At 40.0% G+C, this 20216-nt stretch overlaps 1 protein-coding gene across 1 annotated transcript in view; it reads left to right on the top strand.

Annotated features, from left to right (window-relative positions):
* LOC116279524 (uncharacterized) overlaps positions 1–20216 on the top strand; it is a 68395-nt gene that overhangs the window by 27063 nt on the left and 21116 nt on the right. Inside the window, exons 6-12 of the mRNA XM_072971060.1 lie at positions 6518–6632; positions 6798–6970; positions 13973–14058; positions 16951–17009; positions 17892–17954; positions 19385–19524; positions 19947–20005. Coding sequence (XP_072827161.1) covers positions 6518–6632; positions 6798–6962 — 280 coding nt within the window. The 3' untranslated portion in view covers positions 6963–6970; positions 13973–14058; positions 16951–17009; ... (1 more) ...; positions 19385–19524; positions 19947–20005. The remainder of the gene's footprint in view (positions 1–6517; positions 6633–6797; positions 6971–13972; positions 14059–16950; positions 17010–17891; positions 17955–19384; positions 19525–19946; positions 20006–20216) is intronic.

Genomic DNA, 20216 nt, shown 5'->3' with positions numbered 1-20216 from the left:
ACATTTTCCAGCTGTAAGCTGCCGTGATAAGCAGAAATGATCTTAAGAGGAGCCACAGAGATGTGGGGTATGCGGCAAGAAAATGCCCAGATCAGGCCTGCAGTGTTAGGGAGAGGGGAACTAACCATGCCAGTTCCCCCAGGACTGCCTTGATTTTATCACTGATAGCCCTGTGTCCCAAGAATCCCCTAGTCCTGGGCAAACCTGGGAGCCCACTTAGGACACATTACTATGCCCCAGTGACTGTCCTTCTGGATCCACATCTTTGTACCATGACCATGTTTCCACAACTGCTCCTAACCACTGACTGGCACAGTAGGGGTACAGTACAAGCCCATTTCTGGAAGAAGTGGGATTTCTTTATTGGGTGACTTAGGCTCTGGGACTCTCCTTTGGCCTTGCCAGAAACATTAGGATTGTTCTTCAGTTTCAGACGTTCTCCCCAATCCTCTTTGTTCCCCTCTGCCTTCCATGTTTGCATTTTACTTTTTTTTTAATCTGCATACTGTTCTTCAGTTATGACATCTGGTGAAATCTACACCAACCAGTCTGTGCTTTCCTTAAGTACTGCCAGAAACTGTCTCCTGTGTCTCATATTACAAAATTATGGCTTAAAAACTTTCTTCACTCCTGGTATAAAAAGCAAAAGAAAATAAAACAAACCCACAGATATCCAATGATCATTTATAAATTGTAATGAAAAAGTAATATACCATCACAATAAAGAAATGGAAAAAACCCATATATAAATATATCAAGAAATATACAGGATTTACATAAGGAAAAAAGACACCAAAAGCTAAAGAAGGACATAAAATAAGACCAACTGAGAGACATATCATGTACCTGGATACACTGTTGTAGGAGACTGATTCTCAGTGAAAGTTAATTCTCTTAACATAATTACCATCAAAAGTCTCACTAAACTAAGAATTCTTTTTAAGGGGGCATAGTGATGGTTAAAATTCACATCAAATAATTTAGAGGTCAACATTTCCAAGAGAATCCTGAAGAGGAAGAATAAGGAGGGGAACTTTGGACATGTACTACTGATGCTAGAAGCAGCAGACCATTCAGTGAAACAGAATGGAAAACCCAGAAATGGAAATAAACCTCTGAGAACTGAATGCAAGCTAAAGTGGTACAGGTGAGAAAAGATGGGTTGTTTGGGACAAGTGAATAATCATTTTTAAAACATCCTCCAATGTTACACCATGCTCCAAAACAAAGCTTGGATTGATGAAAGATGTATTTGGTGGAAAATCAAAGCAAAAAATAAAAGTGAAGCAAATGTGAAAACATAAGACTGAGCCACAGGGGAGGGTCAGCAGGCACGTGGAAATGCGTTTTCATTTCATCTGGAGAACATACATCAGATTCTCTTAAGTTTGCACTGAATGACACACATTGCCACAATCTCTGAAACCATGAAAAGAGCTTTCTGCTGTTTGCATCTGCTACATTCCATGGAGAGCGGCTGGGGCTCAGAGGTATGTGGAAAGTGCTAACTAAAAACTGGCACTTGCCATCTGCCCCTCCAAGGATTGGATCATGTTGGCACTCACCACCTAATTCTGCTTGGATTCAATCACGAGCTGCTGCCACCGCTCACCTCCAACACTCCGTGAGAGGAGTTCAGGACAGAGGTCAAGAGTGAGGCACTCTGTGCTCTCGGAAAACTGGCTGAACAGGCCTTCAGATAGGTATTTTCAGGAGAAGATTTTATGACCCAAAGTCTTGCATCTCCTCATATCTAGAAAAGTATGAAAGACATTGACAGTGACATCTCGTGACTAGCAGCAGCCTCTGCCTAAGTGTGTGCTTGACTGCATGTGCCCCTCTTCACTGAAATCCTGAATGACACTGAGTTTTCCCTTTGCCTCTTTGGAAGAGTTTCTCAGAGCTTTCTTTTTGCCGCCAATATAACTTAACCCACACTCTCACATTGTGTGACTTTATTTCAGTCAACAATGGGAATAAACTGAAGGGAAAGGAGATTGAAAGAGTTTTTGGGGGGAGCTCTCTGGGGGACGAGGCCTTCAGCATCTTGAAGCTCCATGCCACTCTACGGCCAGTCACATGCCAACACGTCTTTCTTGGGTGAGTCTAAATTCTGCAAATGTCCTGAACCACCCAGCCAACTAGCAGCAACATTTGAAAGGAATGCAGTGTGGCCCCAAAGCAGTGGCAGAGATTTGAGATGCCTGGGGCTGGCACATGCGGGCGGGGTGTGCTGGCCCTCAGGGCCTCTGTGCACATGGGCAGTGGCTCAGGGTTCCGAGGCTCATGGACACTGGAGCAGCGTTGCTAGGCTGCGGTTACTGTGTACGGATAGAGTCCAACGGACACAGCTTCCCAGCCAGACCCCAGTGGTGGTGGAAAGCCTATTCGTAGAAGTGATGAGCTTATTATTTTGCTTTTGCCGTGTGAACTGCGAGGCACCCGTGGGCTGTACCATCAACCCTCAGAGAGACCGAAGGAACTCACAGCCTGGATACCACATCTGCAGGAGAGACTTAAAAAAAATCCACAAAGCTGCCTATGTTGGAGATGTCAGGAAGGTCCAGCGTGTACTGTTCCTCAGGCAGAATGGCCTGGATGAGCCTGATAGGAAGAACAGGTCACGGGTGAAGGGACAGGGCGGGGTGTGTCTGGGAGGGGCTGGGGGCCGGCCCAGCTGTCAGTTTCCCTCTGAGGCTCCTGGAAACCAGGAGGTCCAGTGCCCAGCAAACTTTATAGGTGGCTAAAGCTTGAGCTGGTTTTGGACCCACTCATAATTCCCCTTAGAGAGCACTTTCCTGACAGTTTTTCAGTCAGTTAACTGCATGTCAGTAATAATAGAAACCAAATTCAACATAAACATAAAATAGCATCTTATTTTGAATGTACACTTTTATATACAGAGAAGTGTGTAGTGAGAAAAATAATTCCCATGATAGATGAGCCTCTGGGATAAAACTTCTTGGTATCAAATTCAAGATCCGTTTTATATCAGTGTACACGTTTGTACATACGTTCTTTACTGAAGGACCGTAGAGGACAACTTTGAAGTGGGGAGATAGCTGTGCTCTTAAATAGGTGGACTCATTTTCTTAAAATGTGTGGTCTTCCCATATTTATTCAGTTTTCCATAAACCAAGTAAACATATCAGAGTTTTTAAAAATTTTGAGTTACACATGCTGTTTTGAATTCTTGTGATGAAATTCAAGTTTCTGTGTAGTAGACAAAGAGAAAGCTTTGGCCTTCTAGATATCAAAGTGTGCTGTAAATTTCCACAAATTACTGATTTACCAACAGTTGAAAAAACAGATATGTGAATGGAACGGAACATGCCCAAACACCCAAGTCTATGTAAGACTTTGGAACTTGTTACTGATGAAATTTCATGTGAGGAAAAGAGAAGTTAGTAATGAATGGTGGAGAAATAATCTATTTAGAGAAAAGTAGCTAGATTTTTATCTCACAAACATAAGTGTCAGATGTATAGATTAACATTTTTAAATATACAGAGTTAGAAAAGTACCAGAAGAAAACATAAATTCCTATCTATACATTTTTTATGCTGACAAAGACATTCCTAAGAAGGACTTCAAAAGCAAGAATTCTGGAGGTTGATTGAACAACATAAAAAAAAAATCCTGTAGGTCAGAAATAAGATTAACAAGAGTAAAAAACAATGTGGTTTTAGAAGATGTACAGTGTATTTGTGTCAGACAAAAATCTTCATTTTTACTGACAAGTCTTTGAAAGAAGCAAGCAAAAAAAGCCTCTAATTTGAAATTGGGCAAAGTACTTTTTTTTCATATCTATAAGTGACCAATAGATAATAGGGAAAATATTTGATATCTGTGGTCAGAAAAGGAATTTAAGTTAAAAGAAATGAAATATCATTTTCCCTTCACAAAATTCATCAAGATGAAGAGCAGTGGTACTTTTACTGCTGATTCAAGTTTAAGTTGCTTTTGAGTTTTCAAAGAGATAATTTGCTGTTAAGTACTACATTAAAAAATGTATATTTCCTTTACAGATGAATGCTATTTGTATGAATGAGAGATAAATAGAGGTAAATTAGAGATAAATAACTTACAACTTACTTTTCTCAAGGACTACCTAAAACAGCAATGTATACAGGAAAACTCAAAAGATTTTTAAAATCAATTGCAGTGCATTTGGTATGGAGCAATCTTTGACCATGGAAGGTGGCATGGATACTAGATGTATGTTCACTTGCAGAGATGACCTTTTGAAGATCAATGAAAAACAGAAAAAAATCAATTTTGTTCTATATAAACAGAAGAAGGCTATGGTCTCTTAGCCAAAAATAGGTACACAAGTGTGATAAAAATATAGTTCTGGGCATTTGCATCCTATGTGAAGATTTTCCTTTTAATAAAATTAATTTCTACAATGAAGCAGTAGAAAACTTCTAGTAAATGTTTATTATGAATGAAATACTCCTGGGAAAGATCAAGAATATGAATCTTGCACAGATAAAAATAATTTCTAACTTTCTATTTTAAAAATTTTTTTGAGGATTTGAATCTTGAGACAACTTCTAGCCTCTTCAGAAGTAAAGGGAATCTTTTTATCTGTGCTTGTAGGTTTTACTGGAAATATATGCCTATGTTTTAGAATATATGTAGCTTTATTGCATATCATATGTAAATGATTATAGAGTAATCATTTTACTTTACATTCTTACAGAAATTAAAAATAGTAAATATAAATAATTATTATTGTTGCAAAAGTTTGTAAAACTTTAGGTATGTCCTTATGACAAGAAAGTCAAAAATAGCAATGTCAAAGAGTGTTCCTATTGCAAAAGTATTGCTTTCCTTTATAAAAGATTTCTTAAAAGAGATTGAACTCCCCAAGATACTTATTCATTCTTTCAATCCATTTATTCCTCAACTGTAACCTGAATACTATGATGTAGGAGACATATTCTTCATCTGTCTGTCAGAACCCTTTCCTCCTTAAAAACTCCATGTTGCCTCCTCTGAGCAAGATGAGAACTTTAAAACTGAAATATTAAGACTTCATTTTGGTTTAAGCTTTTCCTCCCTTCTTTCAAACAAAAGTGTGTCTGAGGGTAGGAAACTGTAAAAGCTAACGTTTACTTGCCCCTTTGAACATTTAGAGTAGTATATAATTTTGATATTTATCATTGGAAATTTTGCTTTCATACAATGTACAAATCTAAATATTGAATAAAAGGAGCCATCCTGATTCAACTGAATCCTGAATTTCCTTTGGCTTAAAGTTTCTTGAAAATCAGAGTAGGAGTTCCATTTTCAGAAATTCTTATTTTGTTATTTGAGTTCTCTTTCCTCATAATGCTTTTATTTTATAATTTTTCAAACTGAAGTCTAGTTGATTTACAATATTGCCTATCATGTTTTTAAGATCTAAAGTTGATTTAAATGCCACCCGTGTGACAAGAACTGCAGTAGACCTGTGGTATAGACCATTACTGCACTTACTGGAAGGCACCATAGGTTGTAAGATGCCCCACTATTTTATGCCCCAATAAGGAAGTTTGTTAGGTGCTGCCAACTCCCAGATATAGAGAACAAACTAGTTCACAGTGGGAAGAGGGAAGCAGGGAGGGGCAGTATAGGTGTAGGGAACTTAGGGGCACAAACTGTTAGGTTTAAAATAAGCTACCAGGATATATTGTACAACACGGGGAATATAGCTACTATTTGATAATAACTCCAAATAGAGTATAACTTTGAAAAATTGTGAATCACTGTATTGTACACCTGTAATTTCTGTTATCATGTTATACATCAACTATACTTCCACAACAATACAAATGCAACCGGAGACAAAAAGACATTTCAATAATTAGACCAACAGGAAAAATGAGAAACAGTTTTTTAAAATTTTACCAATTATGGTTGTAAGACATGATGAATTTTAAATTGCCTTCCCATGCCAGAGATGTTAAACTGTGAGAACATGAGCATCTTAGAATCATTGAAGTCCAGTGTTCTCTCGAATCCTTACAGCAGCAAAGTAGGTGTGATGTCATTTTACTTCATTGAAATGTTGTCCTTGTAAAATAGTAGTAAGAGTCATAATTATGTTGTCTAACAGAAGCTGAGCTGTTATTTGTGCAAGGAACTGTTCTAAACACTTGGCATAGATTTTCATTGAAGGCTCACAGCGGTGTCCTGTGAGATAACTCCTACTTCATCCCTGTTTGGTTGATGAGGAAATTGAGGCACAGAAAGGCTGAGTAAATGACAGCTAGTAAGTGACAGTTAAAGTAGAAGTCTGGCCCAAGTTGAGCTGAATCTCAAGGTCATGCTTACTATCCAAACAGGTTGCTTTTCCTTTGATGTGGTGAGTAGTAAGAGCTTCTAAATCGTGTTCTTTCTGCATAAGAAAACGGAATATTTCTTTTAAAGGGGAGGAAGAGCATGCTATTGAATGTTCCCAATGATATGAGTAATGGTGTGTTTGAACTAGTTCGCTCTACTGTCCTAAAAACTCCTCTCCCATTCGTAGGACTGCCCTCCATTTGGCCTGTGCCAGTGGCCACGGAGGCGTGGTAGCTCTCCTTCTGGAGCGAGGATGCCAGGTGAACACGCAGGACAGGAAGAAAAGGACGGCGCTGATCAAGGTGTGTAGCAGCCAGCCTTGCCCGCGTGAGATGGATTCCATGTAATGACTTAAATCAAAACTGAATTGATCTGGTTTATGTAAGTATAATGAATGGTGGGACTTGTGGCATGTTGACTTGGAATTCCTAGCACTTACAGTCTGTTTCTTGGCATGATACCGACAGGCTGTACAGTGCGAGGCGGAGGAGTGCACGGACATCCTTCTTAAAAGTGGAGCGAACGTCAATGCTGCAGATGTACTTGGCAACACTGTGCTCCACTATGCTGCATCCTCAACACAACATGTATTGCGGCGAAGCTTCTATCCCATGCTGCGGACATGGACGTGAAAAACCAGGTATAGCTCCACTCGCTTTCTTTACAAAATATTTGAAATGCAGGTTCTTTTTTAGCCACAGGTGTTTTATTTCTAATAAATGTACCAAATAGGCTACATCAGGCCCTGTTACCTTGGAAACAAAGCCAAAGCCAAGGCCAGGGGCTAGAGAAAGGTGATGCCCACAGAAAAGGCAGGGCTCTGTCTCCCAGCCCCTCTGCTACCCTGAAAGGAACAACTCTCCATTAGGAAGTGCTTGGGAGTGAGTGGTAGGTTCAGAGCCCACAAAAGAGGAAGGCCTTGGGGGAGTGAAGTGATGATGTGGGCTGGCTGCCTTCAGAGGCAGGGTGGCTACTGGGGATGGGTGGGAGGGAGACCCAGTATGCAGCAGGGGAGCTGGGTGAGTGCACTTGGGCAGGGGAGGCAGCAGGCCACAGGCCCTGAGCACCCCAGGACCTCTGATAATAGGATCAGGACAAGTGAGGTCAGGTCATGTTTGATGACCAGCAAGGGTATTCACTGGTGCTGGTGGCCATGTGGCCCACCATATACACCTTGAGGTCTTCCATGCTTAGCCTGGTGTAGTTCCTCAGCAGGGCGGTGGCTGTATGTGGGCAGCAGGTGATGGCAAAGCTGGTCCACCTGCTTTTGCTCTGGGACATCTGTTACCTCCTGGCACTGCAGCCCTGCCAGGAATGCCCTCTGCTGACATAGTAGGTGCAGTTTTACGTATTGGAGGCTCAGGCACTTCCTGAGTGAAAATATTTGGAAAGAACTTAATTGTCTAAGATTTCACTTTAAATAATGAGATTTCCAAAGATTGCATTAGAAGTTACAGCTTTCTTTTATTTATTTATGGCAGATATTTGTGCAAACATTGCATTTGTTGCAGGTAAAAAAATTCAGTTTTTTCCCACTCACATTTTTTTCTGATTGGTGTAAAAATCAATGAAAGCAAAACTTGCCTTAGAAATAGGCTTTGTCTTAACACTGAAGCAAAACAAAAAACATCTGACAGTATAACCAACTTCTTGCTGCTATCGATAAGTTTCTGTTTTATTAAAAATAAATTTATCTAAAGATGATTTCTGTCTCATTGCCCAAGGCTTAAGAGGAAATTAAAGGAAACAGACTATGGATTGAGCAGTTGAAATACGCAGGCTAGTTTGGAAATTGGGCAATTGGGAAGTAGCAAGAGGAGGTTTTTGTTTTCTTTCTGTTTATGTAGTTGTTGGGCAAGCTGCTCTTCACTTGTTGAGGAGAAACATTGTCATCTTGGGAAAGAGTGTGAGTGAACTGTACACTTGCCGAGACATCATTTTTATGGGGACTCTGAGGAAATCACGCTGGTGGTGAACAGGGGGTAAGTGGGAAATAAGAGAGAAGAACAGATAATGAACTGACCAGTGTCCTATTCTGGCAGAAACAGCCACTTAGATTAGAGCCTAGACTTGGCTTTCAAATCTAGGATGTGTTGATGGGAAGTAAGGAATGCATGGATAATGAAATCAAGTTGCTTCTGAATTGACTAGTCCCTGTTCTACCGCTGTATACCCAGGAGAATGAAATGCAGTTTTGTTAAGTGACTTTCACGTCTTGCACTTTTCTTTGTGCAATTCCTCAAATGAGAGAAGGAACTGGCCATGTGGGTAAGCGATGAGTCCGAACTGGTCGGTTGTCTCCTGTGCGAGTTCTCAGCTAAAATCGTGCCAGTGAACCACAATCACCTGGCAGCATTTACAAAAATGTACAAGCCTAGGCTCTCCCCTGAAGATTTTGATTGAATAAATCTAGTAAGGCCTGGACACAGATATTTAGAAAGATTTCCTTGAGATTCTGATACAACCCTTGGGTAAGAACTGTTGAATGGCTACGTGTAATACGTGTAAATCCACAGATCTTGAAAAGAAGACCTCTCTAGAAGAGTGGGAGTTTGACAGATGCTGCCTCCTTCAGTGCTCTCCTTTCCAGCCACATAAACTTGACTTGACTTTTATCCGTCTCTACTTCTGTGCCTGACAAGTTAAAACGAGTATTATTGGCAGTATCTGTGGGCTTGAAGAATAACTCCTTTTTCCTTCCAATCACTGATCATTCAGTGGCACTCAGAGAGTCTTAGAAATTTGCTTATGGTGAATGATTTAATAAGTAGAGCCCTTTAAGGATTTTGCATCTCTTGTTACCATCCAAGTCATTAGGCCAACAGGGTTTTCCTGACTGCAATAATAATAAATCATGACCCTTCCACTGGTTAAAGCTGTGTGACCAAATCTTGCAATATATCAGTTAGATTCACTGAGCACCTGCATCATCAAAATGTTTTTTTTAATTGCAGTATACTTGATTTACAGAGTTGTGTTAGTTTCTGCTTTATAGTGGTGATTCAGTTATATATATATATATACACACCACACATATGCATACACACACACACACACATTTTCATATTGGCCACTTTGGTTTACTACAGAATGTTGCATACAAGGCCTTATACTGTACAGTGGGACCTTGTCATTTATCTGTTTTATATGCAGTAGTTTGTATTTGCTAATCCCAAACTGCTAACTTATCCCTCCTCCACCACCTTTCTCATTTGGCAGCCATCAGTTTGTTTTCTACATCTGTGAGTCTGTTTCTGTTTCTTAAATAAGTTCATTGGTGTCATAGTTTAGAGTCTACATATTAAGTGATATCACCTCGGATTTGTCTTTCTCTTTCCAACGTACCCCATTCAGTATGATAATCTCTGGGCCCATCCATGTTGTTGCAAATGGCATGATTTCATTGTTTTTACAGCTGAGTAGTATTCCATTCTATATGACTGTACCATGCAATATGACGGTTTTAAACATCAAAACCCAGGAAGTTACTAACAGAAGGGAATTGTTTTAATAATGTAGTTTCAGCCATCTTATGAACTAAAGACCCATATAATTAACAATAAGGGAGATTGAGGTACAGATTGTAGTCTGATAGGCATAGGAAAAATTCTTAAAGTGGGTATTATGGGTCTTAATAGCACTTTTTATGACATGTTGGGGCCCAGTTTTATTTTTATTTTTTTTCTTTGTAGGACATACGATACTAAAGAAAGGAAAGGTTTTACATCCAAATAGTTGCTTTTATACCCAACTGTTTGGAAACACAGCAAACATAAAAACACAAGTGGGCTATAGACGAAACATGGCCCCTGGATATGTTCAGTTGGCCTCCACACATCGAGTCAACGTTTAAAGTTTAGGAGACTCATGCAGAAATCTAAATTTCAGACTTCTCCTAAAGGAACAATTCTAGTGCCCCGTGAGCCCAGGCTCCCGTGTGGTCTGCTGTGCAGAGGCAGCCCCTTGTCAGTGGGGTGTGTGTTCTCCACTTTACTGTCCTCTCTTGGGACCTTCATTTAACACGGGTCACCTACTTTGCCTCTGTAAGCATTTGACTTGATAATTCCCATCTTATAGTATATTTTGATAATGATTTTGAGATTTTAAAGGCAGTCTGTATTGATTTATAATCTATTTCATATTATATAATAATCTCAAGCATGGGATTGAATCTTTCAAATTAGAACTTATAAGTTGATTTTTAAAACAAACTTTCTTTTCATGAATATGCAAATAACCATATTCCCATCAGAATGTCTGTAAACCTGATAAGGTTGGTCGCGGTCATAGCTGGATAGGTTATGCTCACTGCAGACAGTGTGATATCTTTCTCCTCCGCGTGGCTCCTTAAAGCTGCACTTGACTCAGCAGTTACATGGTTCCCTGTGGAGCAGCACTGAGAGTGCTGAACACAGTCATGGAGCAGTAAGGGGACGACAGATGGCCTGGCAGAAGCAGAGGTTCTTGGAACCAGTAAGTGCTTGAAGTGAGTTGTAGAGAATGACTTCACAGTGAATCTTTTGAAGCAGTCAAGGAGGAATGTTTTAAAGAGTAGGAGTACAGAGGGGTGAGGAGGAAGAGGCTACTTTTTATTTACTTTACATGACATGTTTATGTTCAGAGACTTACAAGTTTTTACATTCAGTTTTGAAACATGTCATTTTGTACATTATACACTGTTTTTGCTGTTTTACAGGATGACCTGACACCACTATTAGTTGCCATGAGGGAAAACAGACAGCGAATGGCAGAATTTTTAAATGAAAAACAGGCAAATATACATGCAATTGAGAAGATGAAAAGTTACAGTAGTTTGTTCTCTTTTAAAAAAAAACCTTTGATGTTGTTCTTGAGTAGTATCAGTCAGGAAAATTAAGTTAATAAAAGGATTAACTTAGAATCCATACGTCATCGGTTAGGTAGAAAAGCAATTCTGCTGGGTGTCACAAAGAACAGAATAGAGCAGGATTCATCTTCCTTTAGAATATTGACTGATGTCATTTGCAGCCTGTTTCTTTTGATCATATGATCTTCTCAGAGGTCAGGGAGATCACTTTCATTTTATTAGTATGAATTCCACTTTTAATTGACCTTATGATAGAACATTGAGTTTCTGAATTCTTTTATAATGATTTTTAAATGTCTACTGTGTATAAGTTTTTTCTTAAAACATGAAGGTTAAACATAGAGGAATTTGTTTTGTGTTTTGGATGACTATTAGCTTGAAATGACTTTCTTTGAAGAATACTGATATTTTTATGTTATCACGCATGAGTATTCAACACCATTACCGGATCCTATGGACTCATCCGTTTTTATCCTTTTTCAATTCTTGTACCTTTTGATGTTTTTATTTTTAATTGATAATGGTAGAAAGAGGAAAGATAGCTTTAGTGAATGAATGAACATTTCCTTTAAAGCTGACAAGCCAGTGGTAGATAATAAAGAGGAAAGAGTTGAGCTTTAGATCCAGACCAGGTTTAAGTCCTAGCTTTCCTGTTTGTCAGGTGTGTTCCCTGGGGAACATTACTTCTTATCGACAAATAGGTTTCCTGATACGTAAAGGAGGAGAGGAGTATATCCTTTAAGGGGGGTTGTGTGTAAGAAATACATACGGTATTTAATTCAGTGCCGAGCACATGCTTCTCAGCATGATTCACTGCAACCGTGACTATTTTTATGGCCATCATCATTCATATTATTGTTTTAAGCCTGCAAACAGCTTTTCTTTTCCTGACCTCTAGCTGATATTAAAGTATAAGATTTCAGACTCAGTAAGAAGTGGGGAAATCTTTATTTAAATCTTTACCTACTTGAAATAAGTGACCTCAGCATCATTTCTTGTCCATCAGAGGACTTTAAATCTGCAACTTCGTCTCTGTGTTACCCCAGTAGGACAGGGGGATGCTTTTTTGTGGCTTGCTTTTGGCCTTGAGGTAATTTGCTGAGATGAACACGAGCATGTATATGATCAGTCTTACAGAGATGGTCAAGATATAAACTTGGTAAAATATATCAAATTAGCTGTTTAAACAAGTTAAGTAAATTCCTCAGGGGAGGGGGTGAGTTTTCTTCTCTGATTTTAGAACAACCCTCATGCTTCTGTAAGTGATGAATCACCAAATATGATCAGGCTTCTTCTTCAACAAGGCATTGATGTCTTTTCTCAAGATATCTAGGCATGGAGTGTAGAAGGATATACTCTTATTGGTGGTTTTAATATGTAAGTGTTTGCATTAAAACGGCTATGATCACTAAACTGAGGGTGAAACTAACTGTTGCTTTCACAGGACAGGTGAGAGTTCCGAGTTGGGTGCAGGCAATTGGGGGATGGCAGTGAGCTGTGCCACATCATGAGCTGGAAATCATGCCGAAGGCCAGACTAACGAGATGCAGCAGTGGCCCAGGATTCTTTATCTCAGGGTCTATGAGCCCTTTATCCGTCAGCATCCTTGTGTTCTTTATTTCATTCCAAGTGTATCCCTTATGCATGGGGTACAGTGTCATAACTGATTTTTCTAAGTAGCTATTTGGGTGTTAAAATGTTTAGTTGAGTAGAAAATCCTGTCTTTTGCCTTGAGGACTTTCTTCTGTACTCTTCCTCTGGAATCTTCCGAGAAGCGAAAGGATTCCCCGAGACCAAAGTGACAACTGTCTTCCACAAGTCACTGGGGTTGGGGTTGGGGAGGAGGGCTTTCTAACCATTCTGTTGTTTCCCTCAATTCTGTTGCTGCAGCATCGGTATTAAAACTGGTCTTAACAGGGTCTCGTTGGCAGCTGGGTCTGCGCTCTGCATGTTGCTCTCTAAAGACCTTTAATAAAATCACTTTAAAAGAAGAAAACAGAAAGTGGCCCTGCGGTTGGTCCTGTTTGACCTCTCCCAGGATGCCCTTGCGGACCCACATTTCTCAGCCTTCCTGGTGACCCACACTTAGACTGCAGAGCGACAGCTTGCTTAGTTCTCATGCATTGCTTGTGTGATGTCCTATATTTATAAATTTAGCTACAAAGTATGTAATAGCTGAGGTGCCCTGAATTATAAACCCTGAAAAAAGGACGGCTCATCACCATAACTTGGAACATTTTCTGAAAACTGCAACCTTTGAATGTTCCACCTATGAAAAAAGCACACATTGGTTTTATTCGGGATGCTAAAATAGTTCTGGCATTAAAGTTCAAGTAGGATTTATTCCATTTCTTCACCATTTCTCAGAGCATTTTGGGGGTATATTATGTCATGAAATCCCCTGAATACTGTTGGAAATTAAGGCAGTAAGGCCCCAGTTTTATAGAGTGAGACTTTGAGCTGATTAGAAACACCTTTTCCAGGAACAAATAGCTGTTGGTTTCAGAACTCGGACTTCTGAGTTCAAGATCCTTTCCATATGTCAGGCTAAATCTAGTTCACTTAGTGAGCTATCCTGCCCTCAATTCATGACTACTTCACCTTACTTTTTTTCTCCTTCAATTACATGCTAAAGGAAAAGTTTATAGAACTTACAAATTTGAGGTATACAGGACCATTGAAGTTTTGATATTAGCTGCTATTGTCTGAAATAATGTAAGAATTTAATATATTTGGTAATTATTTTCATATTGGCATTCAAGAGTAATATTTATCGATTCCTTTTTTTTTATATAGCAATCACCAATGGATTTCTGAACACAAAGACGAAAAGAGACATGAAATGCCTTTTTAAGATACCAACCTGGATAAGACTTGTGATTGTAAGTTACTCCCTGTGGTCCTGCCATAGATGAAGAAAGTAAGAGTGAGGAAGTATTGATCATGACAGAGCAGTGAAAACAACCAGTGTGGAAATTTCATGTATATCTTGAGTTTTAAAATTAACTTCTCCCTTAATGTTCTAGTATTCAAAATTATTTAGGAAGTGAACTGTAGGTAATTTAAAACCTGAAACAGTGTTGTCTGGAAAGAATTTCACTTATTTAAACACAACCCCTGAAATCCCATATTCTATCTTTGTGTAAAGAAGAAAAACAGATTTTTAAGTTTGTTGTACATTTCCTCCATCAACCACATCATAACACATTGGACTTCTTATAGAGTTGGATCTATAATGTTTACAACAAATGGATTACACTTAGGAAATGAATATTAGTTATTGCATAGTGACTCATCTCACTTAAAAAGTTATTATCTTTAAAACTGGGGAGTCAGCAATACCTTCCTGGTACTCTAAACAAATGGCAAACAGTGAGTACTGCAAAGCTGAGCCAGTGTGCAGCACACCAGTAAGAGACAGTTTTTGAAAAGTACCCAGCGACAGTACAGAAGTCCAGAAAGCAATGCCTTATGGAGAAGCACTGGTCATTTTTCCCATCCTTACACCAACCAGGTCTCACTCTTACCAACTTCATGCCTCATAAGGGCAAACAGAATGAGATATGTTGACCTAATGAGAACCAGATTTTTTTTCTTCTCTTTCTCCTCCTTCTCCTCCTCCCTCCTCCTCTTCCTCTTCTTCTTTTTGGATACTTGTCATGAAACTAATTTTGTTAGAACAAGCTGCTCTGTTGCCATCAGTTAAAGGATTTTCATCATAAATATTCAAATAGCTCAACTCAGGACTTAAGAAATTCCAGTAAAAGCACGAAAATGCTTCCCATGAACATGAACACTGCTGTGCTGCCTAGGTGAGAGCCCTGGCACTTGCACAGTCTGCGCTGTGTGAGGGCCCCTGTGACACAGCAGGCCCCTGGCGAGCGAAGTGCTTCTGCTGGTTGGCGTTACGTGTTATAGGAGACACAACGATGGCGTTGGTAACTTTTGTCTTTAAGGTAATCACAATACAATAAAGTTGTCCCTGGTTGTTTTTTGTGTTTTTTTAAATAGAATTTTGAAAGAAAGCATTCTCATTTATCTGATAATTATTTATCACTTGTTAACTCATTTTTTCCCGTCTAAATGGCTGTCAAGTGTCTTGTAGGTACTAAGCACGTCAAAATGCAAACATTTAACATGCAGCCCCGCCCCCCAGGAGCATGTCACATCATGTTTATGATTCCCTCTCGGTGACTCTGATCCCTGTGTCCCAGGGCCCCTAGGGCTTCCTAAGTTTCTGTCTGTATCTTTCATTGGTATTTTGTATGTGCCCAATACTTAAATTAAGTTCATGGTGAGGAAATGCCTTTTGAAAAAGTGGGTAGGATTTGAGGGAAGCATGCAGAGTGAGTAAAAGTTTGCCAGGAAGCAGACAGAAGGACAGTGTTTGGTAGTAGGAACATCTTTCAAGATGACATTTGGCAAAAGGAACAGCAGTGCAGAGGCAAAGATGTGGCAGGGAACTCAAGAGGATTCATGAGTTTCATGTTGTTGGTCCAAAAAGGATGCCGTGGGCCTGGTTGGGAGCGAGGTGAATACGCAGCTCAGGAATGCTCCGGAAAGCCCTTTTAGTTCTGTAGAGAAGAGTAGGTCTCCTGTAGACCCCAGGGAAATATATCGGAATGCTGCTTGCTGTAAAGAATAATAGGCCTGAGGGGCAGTGGCTAAAACAGGAGGAAGCAGGATTGTTTAGATGGTTCATTGATGCCATCAGCATCCCAGATGTTGTCCCTCCTTCAGCTGTGAGGCTGGTGGTGTTTGACGTCTCCTTTCCTGGTCTGCTGGTTAGCAGCAGGTCCCAGCATCATATTCTCCCATGACAATATCCAAAGGCAGAAGGGCTCCTTTTGTCTACCTGTTTTCCTACAAATAGGAAGAACACTGAGATGCTTATAATAGACTTCCCCGAACATTTTACTGGCAGGGTTATATCACATACTCATTCCTAAATAAGCCTCTGATAAAGGAAAGGTAGTTCCACTGATTATCTTAGAATAGTGAATTCTCTTTTCAGAGCTGGGGAGAGGTCACTTTCTTTGTCTGTTGGGATAAAATAATATCAAAGTTGCAATTGTGCAGCAAGAAGGAGGAAAAAGAGTGGCTGTCAGGTTGGAAGTCAGCAATATGTGCTGCAGGGATTCCACAGGAAATTTTGAGCACAAGAGCAAGAAGATTAGATTTGAATATTAGGGCTCTCTCATCATGACCTAAAGCATAGGAAGGGGTGACCGAGCCAGAAATAGAGAAACAAGAAAATGGTACTGAGACCATGAAGTTGCTCCAGAGGAGCCACCAGATGAAAAGAAGTTGACCTTTGTGGATGGAAAAGACAACACTGATATGGCCAGTAAATTAGTGAACATCTATGGAGTTTGATTTTTCTTCTCTCTGTGCTTAAAAGCTACTATAGGGCGAGGGAAGGGAATAGCTAATTGATAGATGGATGGCATGCTTTGGATGCAGGAGTTCCTGGGTTGAATCCTGAGTACCTCCATAGAAAAATAAAAAAAGAAAAAGAAAGGCTAGTGTAAAATATCTGAAGACTGTAGATCCATTCACCATATCGATTAGTTTGCTGTCCTTTTGCCAGCTGTCTTCATACATATCCCAACCACAACCAGGTTTTTCTACAAGAAAATGCTTCAATCCTCTGCAATTCTTTTGTGCAACATAGTTTTATGGAAATCTTGTTGAATGGAGATAGACCTATATGTGTGTGTATAATAGACAGTGGTCAATGTTGTCATTAATACATGTGTGACTACATTCTCTAGGTGAAACATCAGCTTTCTACTCGACAGAGGAGGAAGATGCACCTTCTCCTGATACGGAGGTAGTGTCTCCTTTTGTTACTTTTCTTCTTTTAATATGTAACCATCGAGGGTTGTTAAAACATAAGCGGATGGGTGCTTTGACTTTGCATTCTGACATTTACATTTTCCCATCACAATTCACATATTTTCTAATCTACAATTAATACTGGCGTTCTGTGCTTTCGGTCATGCGAGTTCATGGTACACTTGTGTTAATTTTCCACGCTCAGCTACTGAATGCAGCCTCAGTATCTAAATTCTATGCTTCACATACTTTTCTGTTACAGATTAGTACAAAATATCTAATATAGATAGTTCCAAGTGCAAGCTAGGTGTATATTGAAGATCCTTCTCTTTTTAATTTTTGTGTTGGTTTTTTTCTATCCTCATTTTGGATTGAACAAATGATGTCTCCTATTCAATCTTGGAAATGAGAGCTTTCCATTCCGTTCGGACTAAGTCTGTTCTAGTTTCCCATTTGACATGTTATACTCTATGACAACTCGTCCTTTTGCTCAATCTGCCCCTCCTCGAATCCCCTTCACTTCACCCTGTGTACCTGACCTCTCTTTTAAGGCACAGTCCAGTCTTCCCACCATTCCCTGAGCCAAGACATGCACCAGACTCTTCTCTCCTTTGTGCCCAGACTGGATCCATTGAATTCAGTTGGAGAGCTGTTCAATGATCATTTTCTGTGATGATTGTTTTTCACTTATCCCTGGCTCTTGTACAATAGAAACAAGGATCTGTTTTCCATTTGTATTGCCAGTTTTCCCAGGATAATCCTTATGATTTGATAGATACAGTAAATATTTTCTGTCTCACTGACTGAGACTGAATGGCCAAGTGCATGAGTATGATGGCTTCTGAAGGTGGGTTTTTGTATTCTTTTGTTTTTATAGGAAGGGGTGACACAGCCAGAAATTAAGAAGAAACTGGTACTGAGACAGATGCAGGTTATGAAGGTGCTCCAGCAGAGCCAACAGATGAGAAGAAATTGATGTCTGTGGATGGAACAGACACAGATGACATGGCTGTTAAATTAGAAGATCTATGGAGTTTGAATTTTCTCACATCTGTGCTTATTAGCTGGTCTGGGCAAGGGAAGGGTATAGCTGTTTGGTAGACGGATGGCATGCTTCAGATGCAGGAGTTCCTGGGTTCAATCCCCAGTATCTCCATTAAAAACAAAAAATGAAATCATACTCTAATATATCTAAAAACTGTAGATCCAGAAACCACATCCATTACAGTTTGTTTTCCTTTTGTCAAATGTCTTCCTACATAGCCCAACCATGACCAGGTTTTTCTTCAAGACAATGGTTCCACTCTCTGAAATTCTTTTGTGCCCCATTATTTTATGGAAAAGTACTTCAATGGTGATAGACTTATATGTGTGTATACAATGGACACTGGCCAGTGTTGTCATTAATATATGTATGACTACATTCTCTAAGTGAGACATTACCCTGCTACTCAGGAGAAGAGGAAGACGCAGAGTCTCCAAATGCGGACTTACCGTCTACTTTTGTTGTTTTTCTTCTTTTAATATCTAACCATCTTGGGTCGTTAAAAGAAGTGGATGGATGCTTTGACTTTTTGTTCAGATGTTTGTGTTTTCCCATCTCAATTCTTGACTTATGTTTTCCAATCTACAGCTAATAAAGTCCTTCTGTGCTTTCGGTCATGCGAGTGCATAGTACACTTGTGTTAATTTTCCAGGCTCACCTACTGAAATCAGTGTTTATACCTAAATTCTTTGCTTGGAATACTTTCCCGTTACACATTAGTACAAGCTTTTAAATACAGATAGTTCCCTATGCAAACTTGGTATATTTTGAAGATTCTTCTGTTTTGCTCTTTACTGCACTCCTCAATTTTGGATCCATCAAGTGATGTCTCTTATGGAGTCCTGCAAATGGGGTCTTTCCATCCCGTTCCCACTAAGTGTGTTCTAGTTTTCCATGTGACTTCTTATGCTGTTTCCAACCTCATCCATTTGCTCAAGCTACCCTTCTTTGAATCCTGTTCCCTTCCCAACTGCCCTTGGCCTCTCTTTGAAAACACAGCCCGGTCTTCCCAGCATTCCCCGAGCCAACACATGCACCACCCTCTTCTCTCCTTTGTGCCCTGAGTGTCCGTTGACTTGAGTTGTACAGCTTTTGAACGGTCCTTTTGTGCGCTGATTGGTTTTCACGTGTCCCTGCCTCTGGTACAATAGAGAGCAGAATCTGTCTTTCGTTTGCATTGCCAGCTTTTCCCAGGATAATGCCTATGATGTGGTAGATACAGTAAATATGTTCTGTCTCACTGGCTGAGGGCCTGAATGGCCAAGTCATGAGTACGATGGCTTCTGAAGGTGGGTTTTTAATATTCTTTTCTTTTGTTTTTATAGGAAAGGGTGACCGAGCCAGAAGTTAACAAAACATGAACCTGGTACTGAAAGGGATGCAGGCGATGAAGGTGGTCCAGAGGAGCCAACAGATGAGAAGGAATTGACGTCTGTGGATGGACCAGACAAACCTGACAGGTCCGGTAAGCGAGTGAACATTTATGGAGTTTGACTTTTCTTATCCCTGTGCTTAAAAGCTACGATCAGGCCAGGCTTGGGTACAGCTGATTGGTAGTTGGATGGCATGCTTCAGAGGCAGGAGTTCCTGGGTTCAATCCCCAGTACCTCCGCTAAAAGGAAGAAATGAAAATCCAGCGCACAGTATCTGAAGAGTGTAGATCCAGATACCACATCCATTACTGTTTGTTTTCCTTTTGCCAGCTGTCTTCCTACATGGCCCAACCACGACCAGGTTTTTCTTTAAGAAAATGCTTCAGCCCTCAGAAATTCTTTTGTGCCCCGTTATTTTATGGAGAGATTCTTGAATGGAGATAGACTTATATGTGTGTGTACAATGGACAGTGGTCAATGTTGTCATTAACGTATGTGTGACTACATTCTCTAGGTGAAACATCACCCTGCTACTCGGGAGAAGCCGAGGACGCACAGTCTCCCGATGAGGAGGTACTGTCTCCTTTTGTTATTTTTCTTCTTCTTTTAATATCTAACCATTGAGGGTTGTTAAAACATAAGCGGATGGATGCCCTGACTTTGCGTTCTGATGTTTGCGTTTTCCCATCTCAATTCTCGACGTATGTTTTCCAATCTACAATTAGTCAAGTCCGTTTGTGATTTGGGTCACGCCAGTGCATAGTACACTTGTGTTAATTTTCCA

This window comes from Vicugna pacos, chromosome 11 (assembly GCF_048564905.1).
Source record: "Vicugna pacos chromosome 11, VicPac4, whole genome shotgun sequence".
NCBI lineage: Eukaryota > Metazoa > Chordata > Mammalia > Artiodactyla > Camelidae > Vicugna > Vicugna pacos.
The sequence above is the reverse complement of the archived record's forward strand: the minus strand, read 5'-3'. Positions and strand labels throughout refer to the sequence as shown.